We start from the raw sequence: 20,573 nt of genomic DNA, 5'->3' as shown, positions 1-20,573 counted from the left end.
GCTCATGTATAAGATACTGTTGTCCGATGCTGGAGGTTATGCCAAGGTTGAGGAATACACCCCTCTTCAGAAGTTGTAAACCTGAAATGCTTAGTGTCCTCACCACTGGCCCTACTGCCCAAGACTTCTGGGAGTTACATTTCAACCACATATAGAGACTAGATTTCCCATTCCTGGTTTATGTACTTGAATAATAATAACACCCTTCTTATAGAGGATTATTCATGAAACCATTAGGCATATCTAATCTTTTTTTAATGAAGTAAAAGCTGGCATTGGATTTCCTTAATATCCTTTGAGGGGAGGGTTCCCTTGAAATTATTTTTAACCCTCTGCTGCCACTTCCTGATCCTTTGCATGAATCATAGCAGCAGTAGACTCATAGTTAGCAAATAGTGTATTTTGTACTACTCACTAAATATTTTTCTCTGATGCAATATTGCAGTGCTTATGTTGTGGCATGAATGCTAGCTAGCTTTATTCCAAGGTATTTGAGCAGTTTTATAGAAGTATTTTAATCAAGGGATTGCCAAAGAGTCCTGGAGGAAACATTCCACAAATATTTGTCCTTGTCTGTGAGCCTTAAATCCCTCTCCTTACTCATTTCTTAATTACTAGAAGAACTGAAAGATGGCATCATGGTGGATGACATCACAACACTGGGAGCTTAGTGACAGGCTCTATTTGCTAGTGGCTTGCTCTAGATGGAAGAGAATTAACTAGGAATGAAAGAAAACAAAATGTCCTTGAACCTTGAGGTCCAATTAAATCCTCCATTCCCGCCCCCCCTTAATTTAGTTCAAAAATTGTTAGAGGGACTTTTCTTAAGTGAGAAGGCCACTTAAATAATTTCTAACAGAATTATTCCACTGATAAGGGGAAACCAACATGTTTTGTGAAGGAAGAAATATAAACCATTCTCCCTTTTTAAAAGTAAAATCCAAAGTTTTGCAGCTGCATTTTTAAAAATGAACCTAAATCAGATACTTTATGTGCCTCCTATATCATGCCTAGTCAGTGCCTAAGGTCTTGCATCATTCGTGTTTTTCCATTTTTCACCTGAGCTAATATGGATAACTAACTCTTCCGCATCCTGCTTTTTTCTGCTTGAAAGAAACATCTAGATGTATATGAAAATCACCAGGATGTTTATGAAAATAGGACTTTTGTAGAAATGCCAACCAGATATAAATTGTGTCTTCTTAAATATTAATATCAAGACATTATTACAGTGAGTTGCATGGTTAATAGTTATATATATTAACACGACACATTTAAAATGTCACAGAAGTGAGATGGGCAGCTATATAAATTTAATACATAAATAGTGAAGTGGAAAACAGCAAAGCAGAAGGAAAGAACTAGATTAGAGAAATTAAGCCAAGAGACAGGTTCTGAGGACAGCATTCCTGTGCCCTAACAAAGTGTCTTTCAATTGTATTGGATTTCAGTTTCCATCATCCCCAGCCAATTTATTCTTTTTAGGGACAGGTTTTGGTAATAAAAGCTGTAGAATTGGTGATTGTTGAGATAGGCTTGCTTAGAAATTCTTCTATATTAGGTGTGAGAGAGGGCCTTGCCCTGGGTCACTCCAGGATGTAGAGAAAGGCATTCATGAAGAACAATATTTTTGTATGTTTCAGAGGAGTTGAAAAGCAAAATGATCACCCCTTTGAAGCCCCATTAATTCCCTGCCACCCAAATCAGGATAGCTTCCTTTAAAAAAAAAAAGTCTTTAAGGAGCAAAGGAGGCATTTCATCCTCTTCAGCACCCTTCCAATGGGCTCTGAAAATGTCAGCCCCATTCCACAGTGACCTTTACAGCCCTCAGGTAGGGAAGGGCAGAAAGCATAATGTGTCCCTCTGTCCATCATTATTCTTGGCCCTTAGATTTCTCTAGTTCCCTGGGCAGTTAAAGCGGAATGTAATATGTATTGTCAGACCAATAAATTAGGAAATGAGTTGGCTCGTTGTGAAAACATTCAAAGTCTCAGCTTAGTTATGCTGAAATCACAAATAATCATTTTTTAGTGTTTTTCCCCTACATTCCTGCATATTTGAAGGGCAGAGGAGTGTAAGAAGCAATGCATTTTTAGGCAGGCCTAAAGAAGTGGCATCCGTGAAATGATGGTGGTCAAAACAAACTCAAGATGGCGATCATGACCACGATATTGAAGTTCTGTCCCTTTGTACATGTGTGCGATATACAAGTGGCTGGGCTTCAATCACATGGTCGTTATGGCCATCTTGACTTTTTTGACACATACCAACTCCATGATGGACTCACCTGCCTAAAGTCTGCCTGTTTTGAACTACTTCTTTATTCTGTGGTTGATGAATTGTTTCTTACTCTTATTTGCATTTCTCTATTCTAAGATCTGTTTGCTTATTCATATATGCAACATACAGCCTTTCTTTCTTTCCTTCAGGAGCTCACAGCAGTGGATGTAGCAGTTGCTCCCTTACCAAAGTCTGTGAGATAGGTTGGATTGAGAGAAAGCGAACAGACAAAGTCACCCCATGAGTTTTTATAACAAATGCCAGGCTGGAATCCAATCCTCTTATCACCTTAACCATTACAGCACACTGGCTTTAGATCAGTCCAGACAGTGGCAGATATTTCTTGCATAAGTCAGGAATAAAACAAGAGAAATTGGGGCTCTACAAAGAACTACTGTGATCCATGCATTTGTGTTATGCATTAAATTAAATTATTCTGTAAGAATGCTAGATGGCTAGTGGCTTAATTTATTATTTCTTTGGGTACTTACAAGGAGATTGAAGTCAATCTCTTAATCATATTTCACTTTAAAATGTAGCCATCTAGCAAATAAAAAGATGGCACATAGGTGCAAATAATTTAGCTGCAGAAAGACTTAGTTTTTGAAAGTCACTAAATTAGTTCTGATGTCAGGGGTGTTGCTTACTTCATTGTAGCCCCTTGTGACAAGTCATTATCTCTCTGTATTTACCTGCTGCTCAGAAGAAAAGAAAAATTGAAGGGATTAATTCTGTAACAAACTGACACAAACATTTGCTTTGTTTTATATATACAGTATATGAGAGGTTTTATTCTGATGCCTCACCTTGGGTAGCAAAATATCTTCAGCAGGTTCTACTGAACTTTTTCTTCCTATCACTGAGCTTCTTTAGAATCAAGATAATTGGGAAACTAAATAATTGAAGCAATGGTGGAAAAGCTGCATTTGCTCTTCTTGTTGCTACTTTTTCATTTTAAATCATCCCCATTTTGTTTTGTGGGTGATGCTGTCAAGTGTATTGAGGTCCTGGCCTGGATTTCACTGTATCTAGATGGTACCATTTTTGATTGCTGCGGTAGGAGAAACCTAGGTTTCAGTGCTTCTCTATGCAAAGATAATTCTCAGCAGTTGATGGGGCAGGTGATCAGGGATAGGATATTCTAAGCCAGGTTTCCATGTAATGCTCACTTTTTGTGCACAAATAATTATCTGAGTGGAGGAGCATTTTAATTGTGGAAAACCATGTTATAATCTGAAATTTGCATATTCAAGTTGAGAGGCTTAGTAGTGAAGCAAGCAGAAAAATATTTTAAATAAACTCATAGTTTATTTTAATTAATTCAGTTTTTCCACAATTTTTAGTCCAGGCATACCTGTAGTGTATTTCTTTAGACATTACAATACTATGCATACTTCAGTATGTCACTTTTGTTTCCTTTTTCCTTAAATATCTTCGCCATAGATGTCTGAATTTTGTTCCAAACTTTGTATGGACAATTATAAGTTTGGATTCTACTTTACTGTAATTTTAGGAACTGCAAAATATTGTTTGAGAGGCAAAGATCATTTTTGAATATAGTACCATATTTTTTTAAATATTTCTCCAGTTCATTTGGTGCTGTGCATGCAGTGGTGGGCCCATCCTCCGAGCTAGAAAATGATCCTCAAAAATAATTTTCCAATTAGAAGGGACCTTTTTTTAAAAAAGAAAAGCTTTTCATAAGCTTAAGAGCAGAACACGGGACAATAAATACAGGACCTATATAAAAAGTAATAGTGGCTAGTGTAATTGAAGCATGTTTAAAGAAACCAAAGGTTTGGGGTGTGGTTTTTTTTTTTTAAAGATTAAACTGATTACGGTTCACTACAGGGAAGTTTATAAAGAGAGACCAGTTTTAAGAGTTTTCACAATTCTGAATTTCTGAAGAAGGGAGGGATAATTTTCTTCCAATCTTTAAAATATGGGATTAATTGAGGACAGTGACTTTCTAGGAAAGGCTTGGGAGGAAATGTAGAATTGGGTTTACAAAAATAACCCTCTCACCTCCTTCAGTCCTGGGGCACGTGAGCAGAAAGAAACCAGATTTGCCTTTGGTCTTCCAACTCCAAAACATCTTTGCTTAATTTTTTTTTTTTTGTTATTCCGTGCATGTTTTTGATAATGTGACTTATGAGAATATATATTCTCTCTCTCAATATATATATACATATATCTTTTGTGCACGCATACACATGTGTGTTTGTGTGCCTGTGTGCCTGTGTGTAATTATATCTATAGGTATAAAAATTATATGGCGTTTCATGCCTGATTATGGTTAATAGCCATTGAGGAAAAGAGAGCTTTGCCTGCAAGGGCATGTAAGAACCTCATCAAGTTAATGTTATTAAACAGCACGCGGTTTTGCCATTGTGGTTGGTGGAAGTGTGTTTTATTTCTGTTGGGAAGTTCCTCCAAATGGATTTTGCAATATGATAGGTTCCTGTCTGCCAAGTGTCATGGTCTGAACAGATAAAGCATACCTTCTCCATTCAAAAGTAGCCTTCACAGTTAGTATCTGGCAAACATTTCAATGGAAGAATATGCAAATATTGCTGTAAATGTAGAGTCGTTACTGAAAATTGCAGCTGTGAATCAAGTCCTTCTCTTCCTCCATAAAGCCTATAGCGGGTGATTTCAATTTTTTCCAGAGCAAGAAATGTAACTTGAGCTCCTGATTAGAATACAAAGCTCCGGTGATGGAAAAATTGGATGCATTTGACTTAGCTTCTCTTTTTATCCCAAGTTTCTCATTTCATCATATTTTCAAGGATTCCATGGAACAGTTTGAAAAACTTGGATCTAGACCATGGGTGTCAAACTCATGGCGTCACGTTGTCGTCACGTGACGTTTTGTGACTTTTTTTCCCTTCACGGGGCTGGAGTGGGCCCTGGCCTGCACTTGACGCATTCGGCCTATGGGCCACCTATTTGATACCCCTGATCTAGACTGTAGGGCTTACTTCACATCTTGATTAACACAGCACCTCCATTAAATGTTCTGACCAAGATAACAGATCTATAATTCAATGCATCTGCTGTGCACTGGCTTAGTAAAAGCTACTATAACCTGTGATAAATTTTACTACTTTTTAATGGAGGGAGTCGGAGGAAATAGAAATATAGCTGCCATTTGTAGCAGTATTTATAGAGATGTCTGTTTTAATCCTTTCAGTGTAACTCTGCATTAGTTACAAAGAGTTGAATGAGTGTCCTTAGCCAAGTGAGTGTTTTTAAAACATGGTTAAGACTTAATATTTGTCATTTAATTTTAAATATACTGGTGTCAGTGTAAAAAGAAAAAACAGCTTCCCTCCCCCACCCCATTTTCCTCAGATTCTACCTAATACAAATGAAATATAGAGCATGTCTACTCCACAGAAAGAAAGGGGCTGAAGGAAAAAAACAAGCAGTGGGCAATCTCTCCTGTGCCTATGTATAGAAGAAAAAGATTGGAGAGAAAGGGATTGCATAAACAGGCAATGGGGAATACACCAGACAGTTTGCATAGCATGTTCATGGTGGCTGATTCCAGCTCATGTTTTTGATGTGGATTCTCCATTGTAGGCCGGCTTACTCTTACAATCCCTTCCTCTCCCATTAATGTAAATATAAACATTAATTATTTTCTTACTAATTATCCCAGCACTGGGTTGAACATTCGAAGGGCAGGAGATTGGGGAAAGGAAAGCACAGTTGGGGTCTTGTGACCCCTTAGCAACACAGCTGTTGGTCCCATTTGGGTCACTAAATGAGGACTACATGTAAATAGATGAAGCACATGTACTCAGAAAAACCCATAATCTAGACCTCCAATGACTGCAAAAACATGCTGATGTAAAGGTGAGAAGTTTCAGAAACACCATTGGCAGAAATATAATTTACATTACGGCATCTCTTCATATTTTTGGTCTAAAAACCAATCTGTATCTATGCACTCCTCTCTTTGTGTTCTTATAGTCCCGCCCATATAACTTTTCTATTCCATAAATATGTTTATGTGCATGCATCTGCATGAAACTGATGCGTTACAAAGCAACAGCCTCCAGAATAACATTTATAAGATTGTCTATAGAATCAAAAAGTGCATATTTCATCCTTCTGTTTTATTTGAAATCTACTTTCTAGCCCAGAAAGGACCACCGAGGTAAGTTTACACCAGTAGAAGAGTAAACAAGTGTCTTTCTGGACAGAAGATTATGGAATTTAGTAATGACTGTTACTAAAGAAATTGTACTGCCAATCTTGGAACAAAATAAAGATATTATCGGAATACATTAATATCCCTAGGCAAAGCAAAATATCATTGGTAATTCTGAAGAATGTGAGCAGATACTATATGGAGTTGCTTGGTTTGTTTTTGCTTCCTCTAATTAATGGTAGGCTGAAAAAAATCTTAAAATTTCTACAAGCTAGGGATGTGGCACAATCTTGCTTTTATATTAATGAGATTCTTCACATTCTTGATGCATGGCATCAAATTTCTCTGGACATTTTTTTTAAATGAATGACTATTGCAACTATCTTCTAGCTACAGTCTGAAGCAGTATAAGCCAAATGAAAGATTTACCACTCCAGTAAAAATGTGGGCTAAATAAATTAGAGGACTATTTAGGTAGAGTAAAGGATGCCCAGATGTTACAGCTTGTAACACTGGAGAAGCAGAAGCTGTGGGGCAACAACAAAAACAAAATGAATAATTTCTGTGCTTTTGACAGGTTTTCCTGCTTATTGCTTAACTGAGAACAAGCCCTGTTTGCATTCTCATTTGATTTCGTAGGTTATTGATGCACATGAATGACAGAATCCAAATCCAATGATTTACAGACCTATATCCATTTTGACTCAGACATGGAACAATCAAAGAAACTGGCAATGATTTGCCTTAAGTGTATGACAGTATGAATTTGGATTCTGTCATATGTATCCCAAATTCTGGATTTTGTTAAAGTACTGTTCCAAACAGCCAGTATCCCTCTGGTGACAAACGAATAGAAATCAGCACTAAAATGTATATACCAGCAAATTGTGTATTTGTTGAAAGAATTACTAAACAGTGATTAGATAAAGCTGATCTGCATTTAATCGGTCTTGAATAGGCACTTTGGGACATGGCTATCAAATTGCCTCAAAACACTCAGACACTGACATGATTCCCAACAAAAACCCTTTCCAATGTGGTTCTGACAAACCTTTTGTAAAATCATTACCATTATCATCATAACATTTTTTTTCTCCATTTATTAGACCAAATCTTGCTCAGAAACACTAGTTCAAACAATTAACACATCTGTACTGAGTGGCTGATGATATACTACTGGTACTGTACAGTACTAGTGACACAGCACAGAGTTACAGTCTGAGTGCAATGGCTGAAACAAGAATTGATTATAGGTGCAAGAGGTTAGGTTAAGCAAGGATTTTTCTTATTTGGTTATGTGCCATATATTTCCAATGAGTTATTGAACCCAATTAACAATCATTAAGTTTAGTTGTGCTTGTTATTTCTTATTACCCTCTTCTTAGGGATTCCTTTGGAAAGAGTCAATATTGTTAGATTTGTATAAAAGTTACACAGTACAAGGAAGAAATGCAGATATATCCTTAGAAATGCCACCCCTTCTTTCATTTACTGATGCTGCTTCTCAACACATCAATTTCTTCTCACATCAGTTTTTAGTCATCAGGTACAAATATGTTTAAGACAGCATTTGTAGAAATTTCTTTCAAGTAATAACAGTAGGATATTTAAGATGTAAGTGATATTTATACAGCCTTAATTTGAATCCTTGGCTCATCAGCATTTAGAGTTCATTGACGTTCCCCTTCTGGTTTGATTTTTTTTTTCCAAAGTCTTCAATCAAACTAATGTTCTGACAAATGCATCACTACAGGTAGAATTGAAGGTTTATGATTGTGCCTGCATAGGCAAGATGGGGAACTATCTGGATTAACAGCAGTTACTTTATTACTTAGTCAAGTATACTTTGGTGATAATATCCTCAGTCAGACTTGTTTCTAGTATTTTTACCCCAGCAACAAGTATCGGAGGAATATTTCAATATATGGGAGATTTTTTTTAGGACAAGGATGTGCAAATTAGTAGAAATAATAGATATTAAGCTTATAATGACAAAAAGAAGAATTTGTGAGGGGGTGAATTAGTTTCACATGTAGAACATAGATTGGAGTTTATTTTTACAAAAAGACACTGCAAAAAGACAAAAGGGGGTATGAAGCACTTGTCATATTCTGTTTTGTTTACAAATTGGGATGAGTTCTCTACATCAGGACTGAGCCTGGGCTAAGTTTTCTGACCCTCCCTCAGATCAGAACACCTCAAAGGGACGAAGATGGCCATACATAAGGGCATGTGGGAGTGACCTTTGGAAACAGGAGGAAAAGCCACAGACTGGACAGCCAGAGTGTAAAAGACAGCCCTCAGATGGAAGTAGGGCGTGGAAAACTTTTCGGAAGAGATCTTCCCTGGTTTTCTGGCAAGGAAAAAGGAGGGGAGAAATACTTTCACTCTGGCAAGATTCTCTTAAGGCAACCTTACAATGAAGTTAAGAGTTAGAACTCCTGGTTACACTTCTTGTCTGGACTACCCCACCAGGCTAATGTCATGACATGCTGAATGATGATATAAGTGGTAGATTTACCTGAAGAACACTTGGAATATATCCCTACAGAAAACGGGGCCATACCATGTGCCCCCACACACAGGGATCATAATCAAAGGATGCAAAACTAGAGGATATAGGGTAGGATCCTTCCACCCATTTGCTTTTCATGTCTTTCTTGCATCCCACTGAAAATGGCAGAGGAAAGCCAGTCCACATAGCCACACAAGTTCTCCAGCATGAATGGTCTTCCATTGATACCAGCAAAGCAGGTCACAAGCCTTTCCTTGAAATGTAAGTATGGTGGGCAGGTTATGCTGAAGGATGAGGTAATTTTTTTCCAAGGTGCAATTATATTGTCATATCATTATCATCCTTCTCGTCCTCTTCCAGGTTTCTGGAGCACAAATCCTTGAGTATGTCTGAGATGTTCTCAGCAGCTGGGCCAGAAATTTCTATGTCCTCCAATTCTATATCAGCATCTGAAGCAGAGAGAATCTCTTTTCTTTACCTGGGAAGGGAAGACTGCTGTGCGACAGGGGAACTAGGACCCCCTGAGTTCTCTGGTCCTGAGTCCAATGCAGATTTCCCAGTGACTGTATCACTGGTACCTTTGCTCCACATCTTTGTCGACCAATTGGTATGCTCTTTGCTGCTTGAAGTCTGAGCGGCATCACGGAAACTTGCAAGAGGAGGACGAAGTTGGACCCCAGTACGTGTAGACCCCTCAATAGCTTTCTGGAGCTGGGAGTTTGAGAGACACAGAATTAACAAGCAAGTTGCACAAAGATACCCTTCCTCAATCAAAATAGCAATAGCACTTATTTATATACCACTTCACATTGCTTTGCAGCCCTCTCTAAGTGATTTACAGAGTCAGCATATTGCCCTCAACAATCTGGGTCCTCATTTTACCCACTTCGGAAGGATGGAAGACTAAGACAATATAGTTTCCATGGACCAGAAGGGCAATCATTTTCATCCTAAGGACCACATTTTTGGATCTTGCTAGATGTGCCTTATCACATGACAATGTCACCAAAATAGGCAAGACCAAAAACCTTTTAATCCTTTTTTCCTCATTCGCTTGTTCGTTCATTCATTCATTCATTCATAGACTACTACAACATATGAATTTCAGCAGAGTACACAAAGTAAGATTTGGAAATATTTACCAAAGTTAACACTTTCCATAAGAAAATTTGGGGGAGGCTGGGTCTTTAAGGTAAAACTAGCTGCTCTAACTCTGCAAAAGCTAAGGCACCTATTTTATTTCTTAAACAAAATAAATGCAGAGAGAGCCCCAATTTTTATCCTTGCCTAATACATGAGGCATTGGAGGCATCAAATGGGCTGCTTGGAGGGGAGGGGATTGAAGTTCCAGACAGAACTCAACTCTGATATTTACTACTATGTGCTATTTTTGTCCTTCATAAAGGGAGAAAATAAGCAAATGAGATGCTCATCAGTCAGAAGTTTATAAATGCTCAAGGAAGGGGGGAAACCTTGATTATCTTTACAGTACAATAGGGTGTTTTTTTAACCCCCAACTTGGTGTCTTCAAGTAGCGATGGCTGGAAATTTGGAGAGTGTGCTGAAAATGACTGTTCTACAAAAAATACTGACGAGTACATTTACATGAAGTAAGGGGTTCAATAGCCATTATCTCCATCCTAGAGAACAAATTTCCTTTGAAGGAAATGGCAAATAAATACATAGCACCATCACAAACCAAAAGGTTCCAAGATTCTTTGGAAGAAGACAAAGCCATGGAAGTTAAGCATGTATAAATTCAACTCAAGTCCACAACCTAATTTCTCCTCTTGGAAAACGCCACAATCCAGTTGGCTTCATAGCCAATAAAGTCGTAATAAGACTAAAGATAGTTTTTCTTCTGAATGTTAAGAGGTTTTAAACTGGGATTCCTCTTGTAGACTAGATGATGGTATATTATATCAGATTTTGCAACTTTTAGCAAGGGTGTACTAAGACTTCAAGTGAGTACACTTCAAAAATTAGGAAAGTCTGAAAAAGAAATAGAGGCCAGAATAAAATAAAATATTGCATTTCAATTTAAACTTAATGAAAATAAAATTAAATAGTACACACATTACTTTTTTTTGCAGCTACTGATACTACCGGTACAAGTTACATTTTGCTGGCTTTGGATGGAAAACTCTGGGAACTGAACCTAAAGTCCATAGGGGAGTTGTGTTATATGTCACTGATAGTATTAAAAGAATACATGAAATGTAAAATAGAACTAAATGGAAGAGAAAAAGTCTTAAATGTCTTTTCTAAATGTGGACTGAGAAGGTACCATCAGGAATTCAGAAGGAATGATAAGAGTGAGGTGTAAGTAGTGTATAAGGAGTAGTACTCCCCTTACAATCTTTTTTTTCCCCAGTTTGGGTTTTCCATTAGACCTTTTCTGTACTCTCAAGCAAGACTCAACCAGACAAAATACAAAGATAACATGATTTAAATTACCTCTTCCAGTGCAATCACACCCCTTAGTTTTCCCATACTGGTTACGTAGGCATTGGTGAGTCCTAGCAATGAGAACAAGGTATGTGTCTACAGAAATGAGAAATTAAGATAAATTAACAAATAAAACAGACCAACCATTGCAAACTCATGGAGAATTTGACACAGGTTGAGAATGGTAGGATTTTTTTTACCCATATTAGCATGAATAAACCTGAAGCAAAATATGAAACCTTTATGTTTGAAATTGGAACAGTTAGAAGTAGAGATCCATTTGTCCGATTAACATAAAGCAATACTTTGTTGGCATTAAAAAACAAATTGCACCAAGTCAACTGATAGTGAGTTACATAGTAATGCAGTATACATACACAAAATAAATAAAAGATTATGGTTTAAATAATTTTCCGATTCTACATAACCTATGACCTAGCAGACTAAATTATCTTTATCTTGTGTGCTAGCATGCTAAGGGTACTCTCAGGTAGCAAAAGCAGGGAAAGTTCATCTAGATGGGATATAAATGGAATTAAACTCTTCTGAATTCAGAGGAATATAGAATAGCAATAGCACTTAGACTTATATAGTGCTTTACAGTGCTTTATAGCCCTCTCTAAACAGGTTACAGAGTCAGCATATTGCCCCCCCCCCAACAATCTGGGTCCTTATTTTAAACACCTTGGAAGGATGTAAGGCTGAGTCAACCTTGAGCCTGATGAGACTTGAAGTGCCAAACTTCTGGCAGCCGGCAGTCAGCAGAAGCAGCCTGCAGTACTGCATTCTAACCACTGAGCCACCACGGCTCAGAAGGGTCATGGATAGTCATAAACTCTTTGGAAAAAATTAGATTTTAGTAAAACCGGGTTGTACTGTAAACTTGAATAAATCAAATGAGGTAAAAAGGAAAATATGCCTTTTGATTTTGTATATATCCTTGCAAGTATCATTTTAGGTGAGACCAAGACTTTTCTTCTTTGAAAGACAGGGAAATAAGCAAGATCTTTGTGCTATAATATGGCCCATCACTCCTAATCACAGATGTGCATATATTAAACAAAACCTTGCTACCTAATTAAAAAAGGGCACCTTATACATAGATTGAAAAATTTGGAATTGATTAAACATAAAAATTCTAATTAGGTTTTCTTCAATTTTATATTTATTGATGGTTCATATTCATAAGAAGCATTGTTATTAACTTCTTTATTTTGAGTTATGCATTGGAACAACATTGAGAATAAAAAACAACTTATTCAACAATTTCTGTTCCCAATTTTATTAGGAAATTTGCTCCTGCAAAGATTAAATAGTAGCCCAACTCCCCGTTTCCTCCACACAGAAATCTTTTTAGTAGACAAGATTGTCTAAAGAAATACCACTGCTTCTTAGATGAAATTTTCTGCTAATAGCACAAGCTAAGGGTGGTAGTAATAAGATACAGAACCGGCAAGATTGATAACAAATAAACAAATTGAACATTGGGGTGGTTCTTTTGCTTTTAATGCTATTTTTCTCATTCAAATTCTAGAGGCTTAGCTTCACATTGAAAACTCTTAGTCTACTTTGCAAAATTGCGTGGCAAGGTGGTGACTTGCAATGGAAAAGAGACGGATGAAAAGAAAATATATATGATAGTAAGACAATTTGGCAGGAACTGCGGGTGGGGAAGAGGAAGCAAGAAGGAACTGAAGAAAAGAGAACAAGTCTATATTTTGTTGATTCAGCCCAATTCTGTATCTTTGTCTTGTGTGAAAGAGTAAAATTAGAGAAGAATCGTCAAGGCCATACTATATACAGAGAGCCCTACTAGTTCTGATAGGTTAAGCTTAAGCAAGATCACACCATATGTTGAAGATCAAGAAATATAAAGAGAACATGAAATCAGAAGAAGGTGTAGACCTTGATTGGGGTAGAGTTGGATAGCAAGGAAATGCAGCACCCACCTTATGCAGCGATGTTCTCTCAACCAGCTGAAAGGGAGAAGGATCTATGCGGCAGCTGCTGAAGCATACCTTTTTCTCAAGCTCCTCCTGCTCCCAAACTTCTATCTGACACAGGAAAAAAAGAGTTCACAAGTTCAGAGAAATAATTTGCACCAACCACTTTCCCAGGCTGCTTATTTTAGCCAATGGGATAGCATGATTTACTTGTCTTGGGTACATTTCCCAATTTGTCCAATTCCTCTTCTAACTTCTTGGTTGACTGGGATCCAAAAGGGACCAGTTACAAAGCCATTTCTAACAGGAATCTGAAACCAACCTCTTTCCTAAAGCGAACACTGTATTTTTATTATTTTTTTCTTACTCCTCTCAGTACACTTTACATTTTCTTTACATTTACATTCCTTCTCAAAGATTCCTTTTTCCATGAATATTTTGGTTTTAATTTCTGAAGCCCATCCTCTAATGAAATCAGGAACGAGGTCTACATGTATACTGTACGGACTCTCACTCATACAGACATTATACAGGCTCTCTTAAGAACAAAGACTATGTGTCCCAACACCACGGGTAGGATTCTACCAGTTCGCACCTATTCTCTAGAACCAGTTGTTAACATTCTAAGCAGTTCGGAGAACCGGTTGTTAGAAGAAATTATTGGCCTAATCCTGTAAGGGAGGCAGGAAGGAAACATTCTGGTGTTGCTTACATAAACTGCCTCTCTGTTAACCCTTATTATTCTTGGCAGGACTAGACTTCCTGTCTCAGGAATGTCTCTGGAGTTTTTTCCCCCTCCTTTGCTGGTACTTTGCTTGTGTGGGGTGACATTCAAAGTTACAATGGCACTGAAAATAGTGACTTGACCATTTTTCACACTTACGACTGTTGCAGCATCCCCACAGTGATGAGAGGCCAGGCGAGGAGATGCATGCCTCAATGTGAGTGATGTTAAGCTGGCCACACCCAGCCAGTCACATGACTGCCTAAGCCATGCCCACCACCTAAGCCATGCCCACAGAACTGGTTGTTAAAAAATTTGAATCCCACCCCTGCCCAACACATTCTCCTATACTTTTCATTTGCAAAGTCCTAGTTTTCCATTTAATCATATGGTTTTTACTCATCATGCTGGCTGCTGCAAAATGAAATTCCAATGAAATGTCTGTAAAAGCACAAGCCCAGAGAGCACCAAGGACCCTTCCAGGAGTATGTTACTTACCAGGCCTGACAAAACAACACAAATTCACTTCAGCAAAGCCTTGGGACTACAGAAATGATCTGATTTACTCCAGCAAAGTGAAGTAGATTCTACTCAGTTTCTCCTCCAGTGTTTTAAAGTCATGCAACTTTAGGGCTGTCCACAGCATTCATCAAACAAAAATCTGAGCCTGTGTACCACCATAGATTAAAAAAACTGGATGAAAGTGAACATCCCCAACACCAACTAAAACCTGCAATTGCAGTACTACTGGGTATCTCTCAACTATGTGGCGTTATTAATATTCCCTGTTTTCTTTAAGTTATGAGTCACGCAGCTCACACATAGGTTATAAGCATGATATTACAGTGTACTTTTTGTCATAAGCCTATTAAGTACAAATATATTTTTGAAAAATTATTTATGCAATGCTTTACAATGGTAGAGTTAGTGTAGTAACACACATCTTCCCCCTTTAACTTTCAACTTTTTCTTGCAGGCTATCATATTTTTGCCCATTGTTGTCTGAGGTGCCACGCATACTGATAGCAGCATATATGACAGTATAGTTGTTGCAGAGAAAATAAGAGAAGTTTTCAAAAGTCACATTTTATAGTGGAGAATGGATAAATAATCTTGTGATTGTTTTAAAATAATCATATGGTTCTTTCATGGAATCTCCTGGCACGACATATCAACCCCCTCAACTTCGGCTTCTGCTTTACTTCCAAACGTACCTCTTCTGTCTTCATTGGGTCTTCAACCTCTGCTGAATCCTGAAAGGAATAAGCAATCAGTTCCAAGATCAGAAGAAAGGCAACAAAGCTTCAATCCAATTCTCATTTTCAGGACATAAACGTTGCTTCTTCCCTAACACCATTGCTATAATGAGCACTGTATGTATTATGAGATTTGGCACATGGGTAAAGAAAGCAAGTCGGTGCATATGATATGGTCATGCATTCTAAGCTTCTTGGGTTACAGTTTCTAAAATAAAATTTATTGTCCTCCATCCCTGCAAATTTGAAAACAATATCTGGTGAATCTCAAAGCTATATTCCTTTGTTTTATATAATTGCTTTTATTCCTTATAGAAATGCAGAGGAACTTCAATTTAGTTCTTTTTAGTCTTTTCCTCCAATGAAATGAACTCTATCACATTCTCACAAAAGGACAGAGATAAACTTGGGTTCTGAGTACTTGGTCCACCCCACATCTTCCGTTTCCTTTCACTCCATTTACTTTCTTAAATACAATGCTCTGACTGTGCACACCTTTGTGACGTACATGTGCTTGTGTAATTTTTATAAACAAATAAATGAACCAGAATTCCAAAATACCCTTTTATCATTCTTCCTGTTGCAGTTTTAGGATTCTTATGTTTGTAACAAAGAAATCTATTATTTGAAGAAAGACTTTACTATAATAATTCAAACAATCAATGAGGAGGATTGTAGTATATTAATCTGCAAAGGAATTTTTCCTAGGCAGTGATATTATCTGTTAGAAGAGGGAGGGGTGAAGAATTGCTTCTTCACCCCTCCCCCTTCACAACCTCAAAAGCAGTCCGGTAGTGTAGGCGTACAGATTTTTTTAAAAAAATAATAAAGAAAAACAATTTGCAGTTAATTCATCAATTTCTATCACTAAACAATAGCAGAAAATCATCCTTATCCGTTCCATTCAAAGAAATACAATGACACAAAGATGGAAAACATACGGTATTCTCAAGTGGTTTGGAAGTCTGGCTTAAAAATACATTTGAAAAATAGATATGCATGCTAATGTATAAAACATCTGTGCTCATGCCATGACAGTTCAGGGATGAATGAACAGGGATAGGTCAGTTCTGGTACTGAACATCTTCCAAAATATCTGGCCGCAAAAGGTCAGGATTAATGCTAAGCTTCCCTTGCTATTTTAAGTTTTCTTGCCTAAAGGGATCAACCCTATTAAGAAAAAGAGACAAGGGTAAAACACTGATAAATGACTATAGAATATCAGTGTTGCATAGCTAACCTATTTCATTACCATAATGAAGTATGTATGTTGTGTATCCAAGGTCTGTCTGGAATATAAACAGACTGTCCAAAACCATAACATTTCCATTCACTTTTACTATGTAAGTTTTTGATGTCCTGCCTGCCCTCTTCATCCCAGCCAGTCCAGCCAAAGGCAGTGCAAAGGGCTGTCTGGAATGTTAGGTTCAAAAGTAATTCCAAGTAATTGGGAAAGTCCTTCAAAGGAGGAAAGTTCCCTGTCATATTCCAGCCTGAGGCTACAAACACTGTCCAAAAGAATGGAACAGAAGGTACTGCAATAGGAAAAACATTCCAGAATTCTACAAAATTTGTGCAGGATAGCAAAGATTAAAGCTCATGGAGTGCACATATTCACTTCTCTTTCACTTGTAGATTTGTGCCCACATGGACTTCTGAGCTATCCGGTTCTTCATTTTGAGAAATTTAATTTATTTTATTTCCCTCCCACTCCTGACTCTAAAAATGCTATTTTCTCAGGGTTTGATAGCAATCAGAACTTTTTTCCCAAAATTATTTAGGCATAGGATAGCTTTCTTGTTCAAACCTGCTCGGTGCTTTTTCCCTGGGGGGATGGGCTGAGACAAAGAAGTAGCTCCATAAGTCTCCTCAGCTGCCAACATCTTCCGGCTGTGAGAAGGGAAAAATGCAAGGAATGAAATGGCTGACCACTGGGCTGTCTGCAGGTATGATTAAAAAAAAAAAAATCAAGATGGCAGCCACAACCTACAGTCAAAGCTTCACCCATTTTTATGTTGTGGCTGCCATCATGATCTTTTGAATTACACTCTGCAGACACTTCTGGCTAACCAGTAGCAATGCTTTTTTCCCTACCCTTTCAATAATGCATGCACATTAGGTTGCCACTGCATCACTTCTGATTTGTAAGGTAATAAAATGTATATTTTCTATAGTAGAGCAATATAAAGCCAAACTGAAACAATATAGCTTCATCTAAATATAATTCTTCAATTATATTTAGATTATATTATTCTTTCAACTAAGCATTTGGTGTTTGATGGCTGCCACGCCTGTTAGGTAGACCAGGCCATGAAAACTCCACAGAAAAGTTAAAACTACTTTTATTGACACTGGCTATAATAAGAGAATCTTGGGAATCTAATCTAGCATGATCAGTTTATAATTGGCTCTAAATCAGACAACCCAAACACATCAGTTTTATAGTTTGTCTCAAAACCATACTGGCTAATTTTTCCCTGCTTGTTAGTTGTGCTAAACGTGATTAAAGATTGGATCTTCAGTGGAGAATATGAAATGACTTTGAAGTTGGAAATGCAGATAGAATATTGAGAAAGGACATATCTAATATGTCCTTCCTTATCAAACTACACCTTTCCTTCCAACCATACCCAATTGCTGATCATGCCTCAAATAGGGGTATACATTTTCATATAGGAAGTTAGGAAAGAGATTGTACTGTTGTCCTGCTCCTTTCCTGAATGGATTAGCTGCAGCAAGAAATAAATAGCAGAAGGATGAGAAAACCTGGGGTGAATGTAGATGGTTTCTGATATTGTCTGGACCTTGTGTAGAATTGTGTGAAACGAATGACAATTTCACACTGTCTAAACAGATGTAGGAAATAAAATGTAAAATGCATTGATTGCAAGAGCCAATAAGCTCTAGGCTTCTATACCAAAAGTAGGGAGGGAGAAGTTTGAAAGAAAGCAGGATTGGGCAAATTAAGAAAGACAGATCTACTTGATTATTAATAGATGCCAGACTATAGAGCAGGGCTGTCAAACTCGCAGCCTGAGGACCAGATGCATCACATGCTGGCCATGCCCACGCCTGATTTAGCAAAGGGGGGAAGAGTCATGATATGTCACTTGATGCCGCCATTTCAATGCAAGTTTGACACCCCTGTTATAGAGACTTTGGCCTGATCCAATGGGGCAGTTTCCTACCTTCAATTGTGGAGCATTGTGGACTCACTCTGCTCCATTCTTCATGCTAACATGCTTGTGAGTAAGTACCCCAAATATAGATAATAGCTACCCTTGGAACTGAGAATACATTATAGGGACTCTCATTCAAAGGTTGCTATGACCAATCATAAAATAAGGATATACCAAAATATGAACAAATCCCTGGGCTGTATATATCCCAATAAACTATTTTCTAAGAAAATCTCTGGGGATAACACTAGGCCCCCAAAACACCTGCTGAAACCTTAGGTTAATCTCAAGGGTGGTATTATTGTTTTGGAGCAGCCTTACTTCCCAATAATTTTCTTTTAATTCAAAGAATTTTAACAAAACTGGCCTTCGAGGACCTGGGGTGCCCATGGGACCTGTAGACAGGCATACATAGTCACCCCAAGCACCATGCTGAGGATTCTGGTATTACAGAAGAATAAACTGTGATATTTTACTGCACAAATTTAACAGAGATCAAATGCCAATCTCCTGTTATGCATGTTTTTATAATACTGATGTCTGGCAAATTCACGCTTCATTTTGAAACAGAATGTACCTAGAAAAGTACGTGGACCTAACAAAGTTATATGTCAAGAAGTGTTATCTATTTCACTTGTTCTTGTCTTATTCAAGATAAAATATGCAGAGTCTGATGAAGTGTCCTCCCCCATGTGTTCAATAATCCCCCTATATTTTCCTAGCAGTTGTTTTGGCATTTTTCTTTCCAGATGGAAAACATTAAGGAGGAGGAGATGGAATGGCTGTCCTGTGCTTTTTCGTTAGTAGCACTAGGTGTCCCCTATCTGAAAGCAACCTGGATTTGCCAGTTCTCCTTTTTCTTCTTTTAAAATAAATCTGGCAAACCTGGACATATGTGGACATATTTGGAGGTTCCAAAGGCTTTGCACTGAAACTATCCTGCAATTCTTTTACTTTAAACGCTTTATGATATTTTATTTTGTTTTCATTGTAAATGTATTAAAAATGTAAATAACCCTGAGGAAATACGCCTGGCAAAGCAGACAACACTCATTAAAGAAATCAGTAGCCTTTTGGTTCTATGTTTATGGAATGGTGACCTTGAGAGATAAAGCCATGATGAATTAGAAGAATAGGAAGTTCTGTCATATAACCTGGTGGGTGGAAATACTGTATAAAATCCTCATAATATTAAACAGCCTTATTTGGTGGTCTAATGCATGAGTAAGTGGATGAAAAAAGGTATGGAGGGATAAACTGTATAACTTAATTGTGTGACATAACTTCCAATTTAGGAGCTCTCATCTCTTAATTACAACAAATACCTCTAATACAAATGCATTCTGTACTTGCATAAACATCTTGTTTCTTTTATGATTGCCTTTCTGTTCCCCTCAAAGTAAATATTAGCAAGTTGATATCAGACATCTGTACACTCTCCAACAATCCAAATGAAGTCTCTCATCCCTCCCATATTCCATAACCCAATTAGAAAAGTCCCTTTAAGTCTTCAAATATTGGCCATCACATCCCACCACAAAAGACCAGTAAGACACAGTACTTGGAGATTGTGGAGGTGTTGGTGCCTCTGCCACTAGCTTGTGAGGAGTCACTGGCCCATTAGGTCCTTCTGGGTAATCAGGGGTTAACGTAGGCTGCTGTGGAAAATATTATAGAAAATAAAATAAAGCAAGAATTAGAATTTCTCTTCATAAATACTTTTTTTAAAAATCTGCTGCTTCTCCAAAAATTATTATATATATTATTTCAGCAACCTTATGAACTCTTCAGCAGAAGCAGCTATTTCTCCCATGCTGCAAAGGGGATGCTCTAAGGCAGGGGTCTCCAACCTTAGACAAGTTAAGCCTGGAGGACTTCAACTCCCAGAATTCCCCAGCCAGCTGGCTGGGAATTCTAGGGGTTCAAGTCCTCCAGGCTTAACGTGGCCAAGGTTGGAGACCCAAGGTGAATTGCAGTTTCCTTAGTGGCACTCAGTGCTCTGACATTTGAACTTAAGACTTCCTGTTTCACATCTCATCTACCTAGTCACTATGCCCCATTAATTACAC

General features: G+C 37.7%; 1 protein-coding gene across 3 annotated transcripts in view; it reads right to left on the bottom strand.

The window, feature by feature from the left end:
* Positions 1–7,358: 7,358 nt before the first annotated feature.
* CLCN1 (chloride voltage-gated channel 1) overlaps positions 7,359–20,573 on the bottom strand; it is a 68,170-nt gene continuing 54,955 nt past the window's right edge. Inside the window, exons 18-23 of one of the 3 annotated variants that reach the window (XR_015742075.1) lie at positions 20,066–20,162; positions 17,133–17,215; positions 15,284–15,322; positions 13,352–13,452; positions 11,412–11,498; positions 7,359–9,665 (exon numbers count right to left, since the gene is read on the bottom strand). Coding sequence is in view for 2 of the 3 variants with exons in the window: in XM_087926270.1 (XP_087782396.1) it covers positions 9,429–9,665; positions 11,412–11,498; positions 13,352–13,456; positions 15,284–15,322; positions 17,133–17,215; positions 20,066–20,162 (648 nt within the window). In the remaining variant the exon portion in view is untranslated. Of the gene's footprint in view, positions 9,666–11,411; positions 11,499–13,351; positions 13,457–15,283; positions 15,323–17,132; positions 17,216–20,065; positions 20,163–20,573 lie in introns of all 3 variants that reach the window. The other 2 variants (XM_087926270.1, XM_087926271.1) reach the window with 2 other exon arrangements.

The sequence above is a fragment of the Pseudonaja textilis genome, chromosome 2, assembly GCF_049901715.1.
Source record: "Pseudonaja textilis isolate UNSWEBS1 chromosome 2, rPseTex1.2, whole genome shotgun sequence".
In the NCBI taxonomy this organism is placed as follows: domain Eukaryota; kingdom Metazoa; phylum Chordata; class Lepidosauria; order Squamata; family Elapidae; genus Pseudonaja; species Pseudonaja textilis.
The sequence above is the reverse complement of the archived record's forward strand: the minus strand, read 5'-3'. Positions and strand labels throughout refer to the sequence as shown.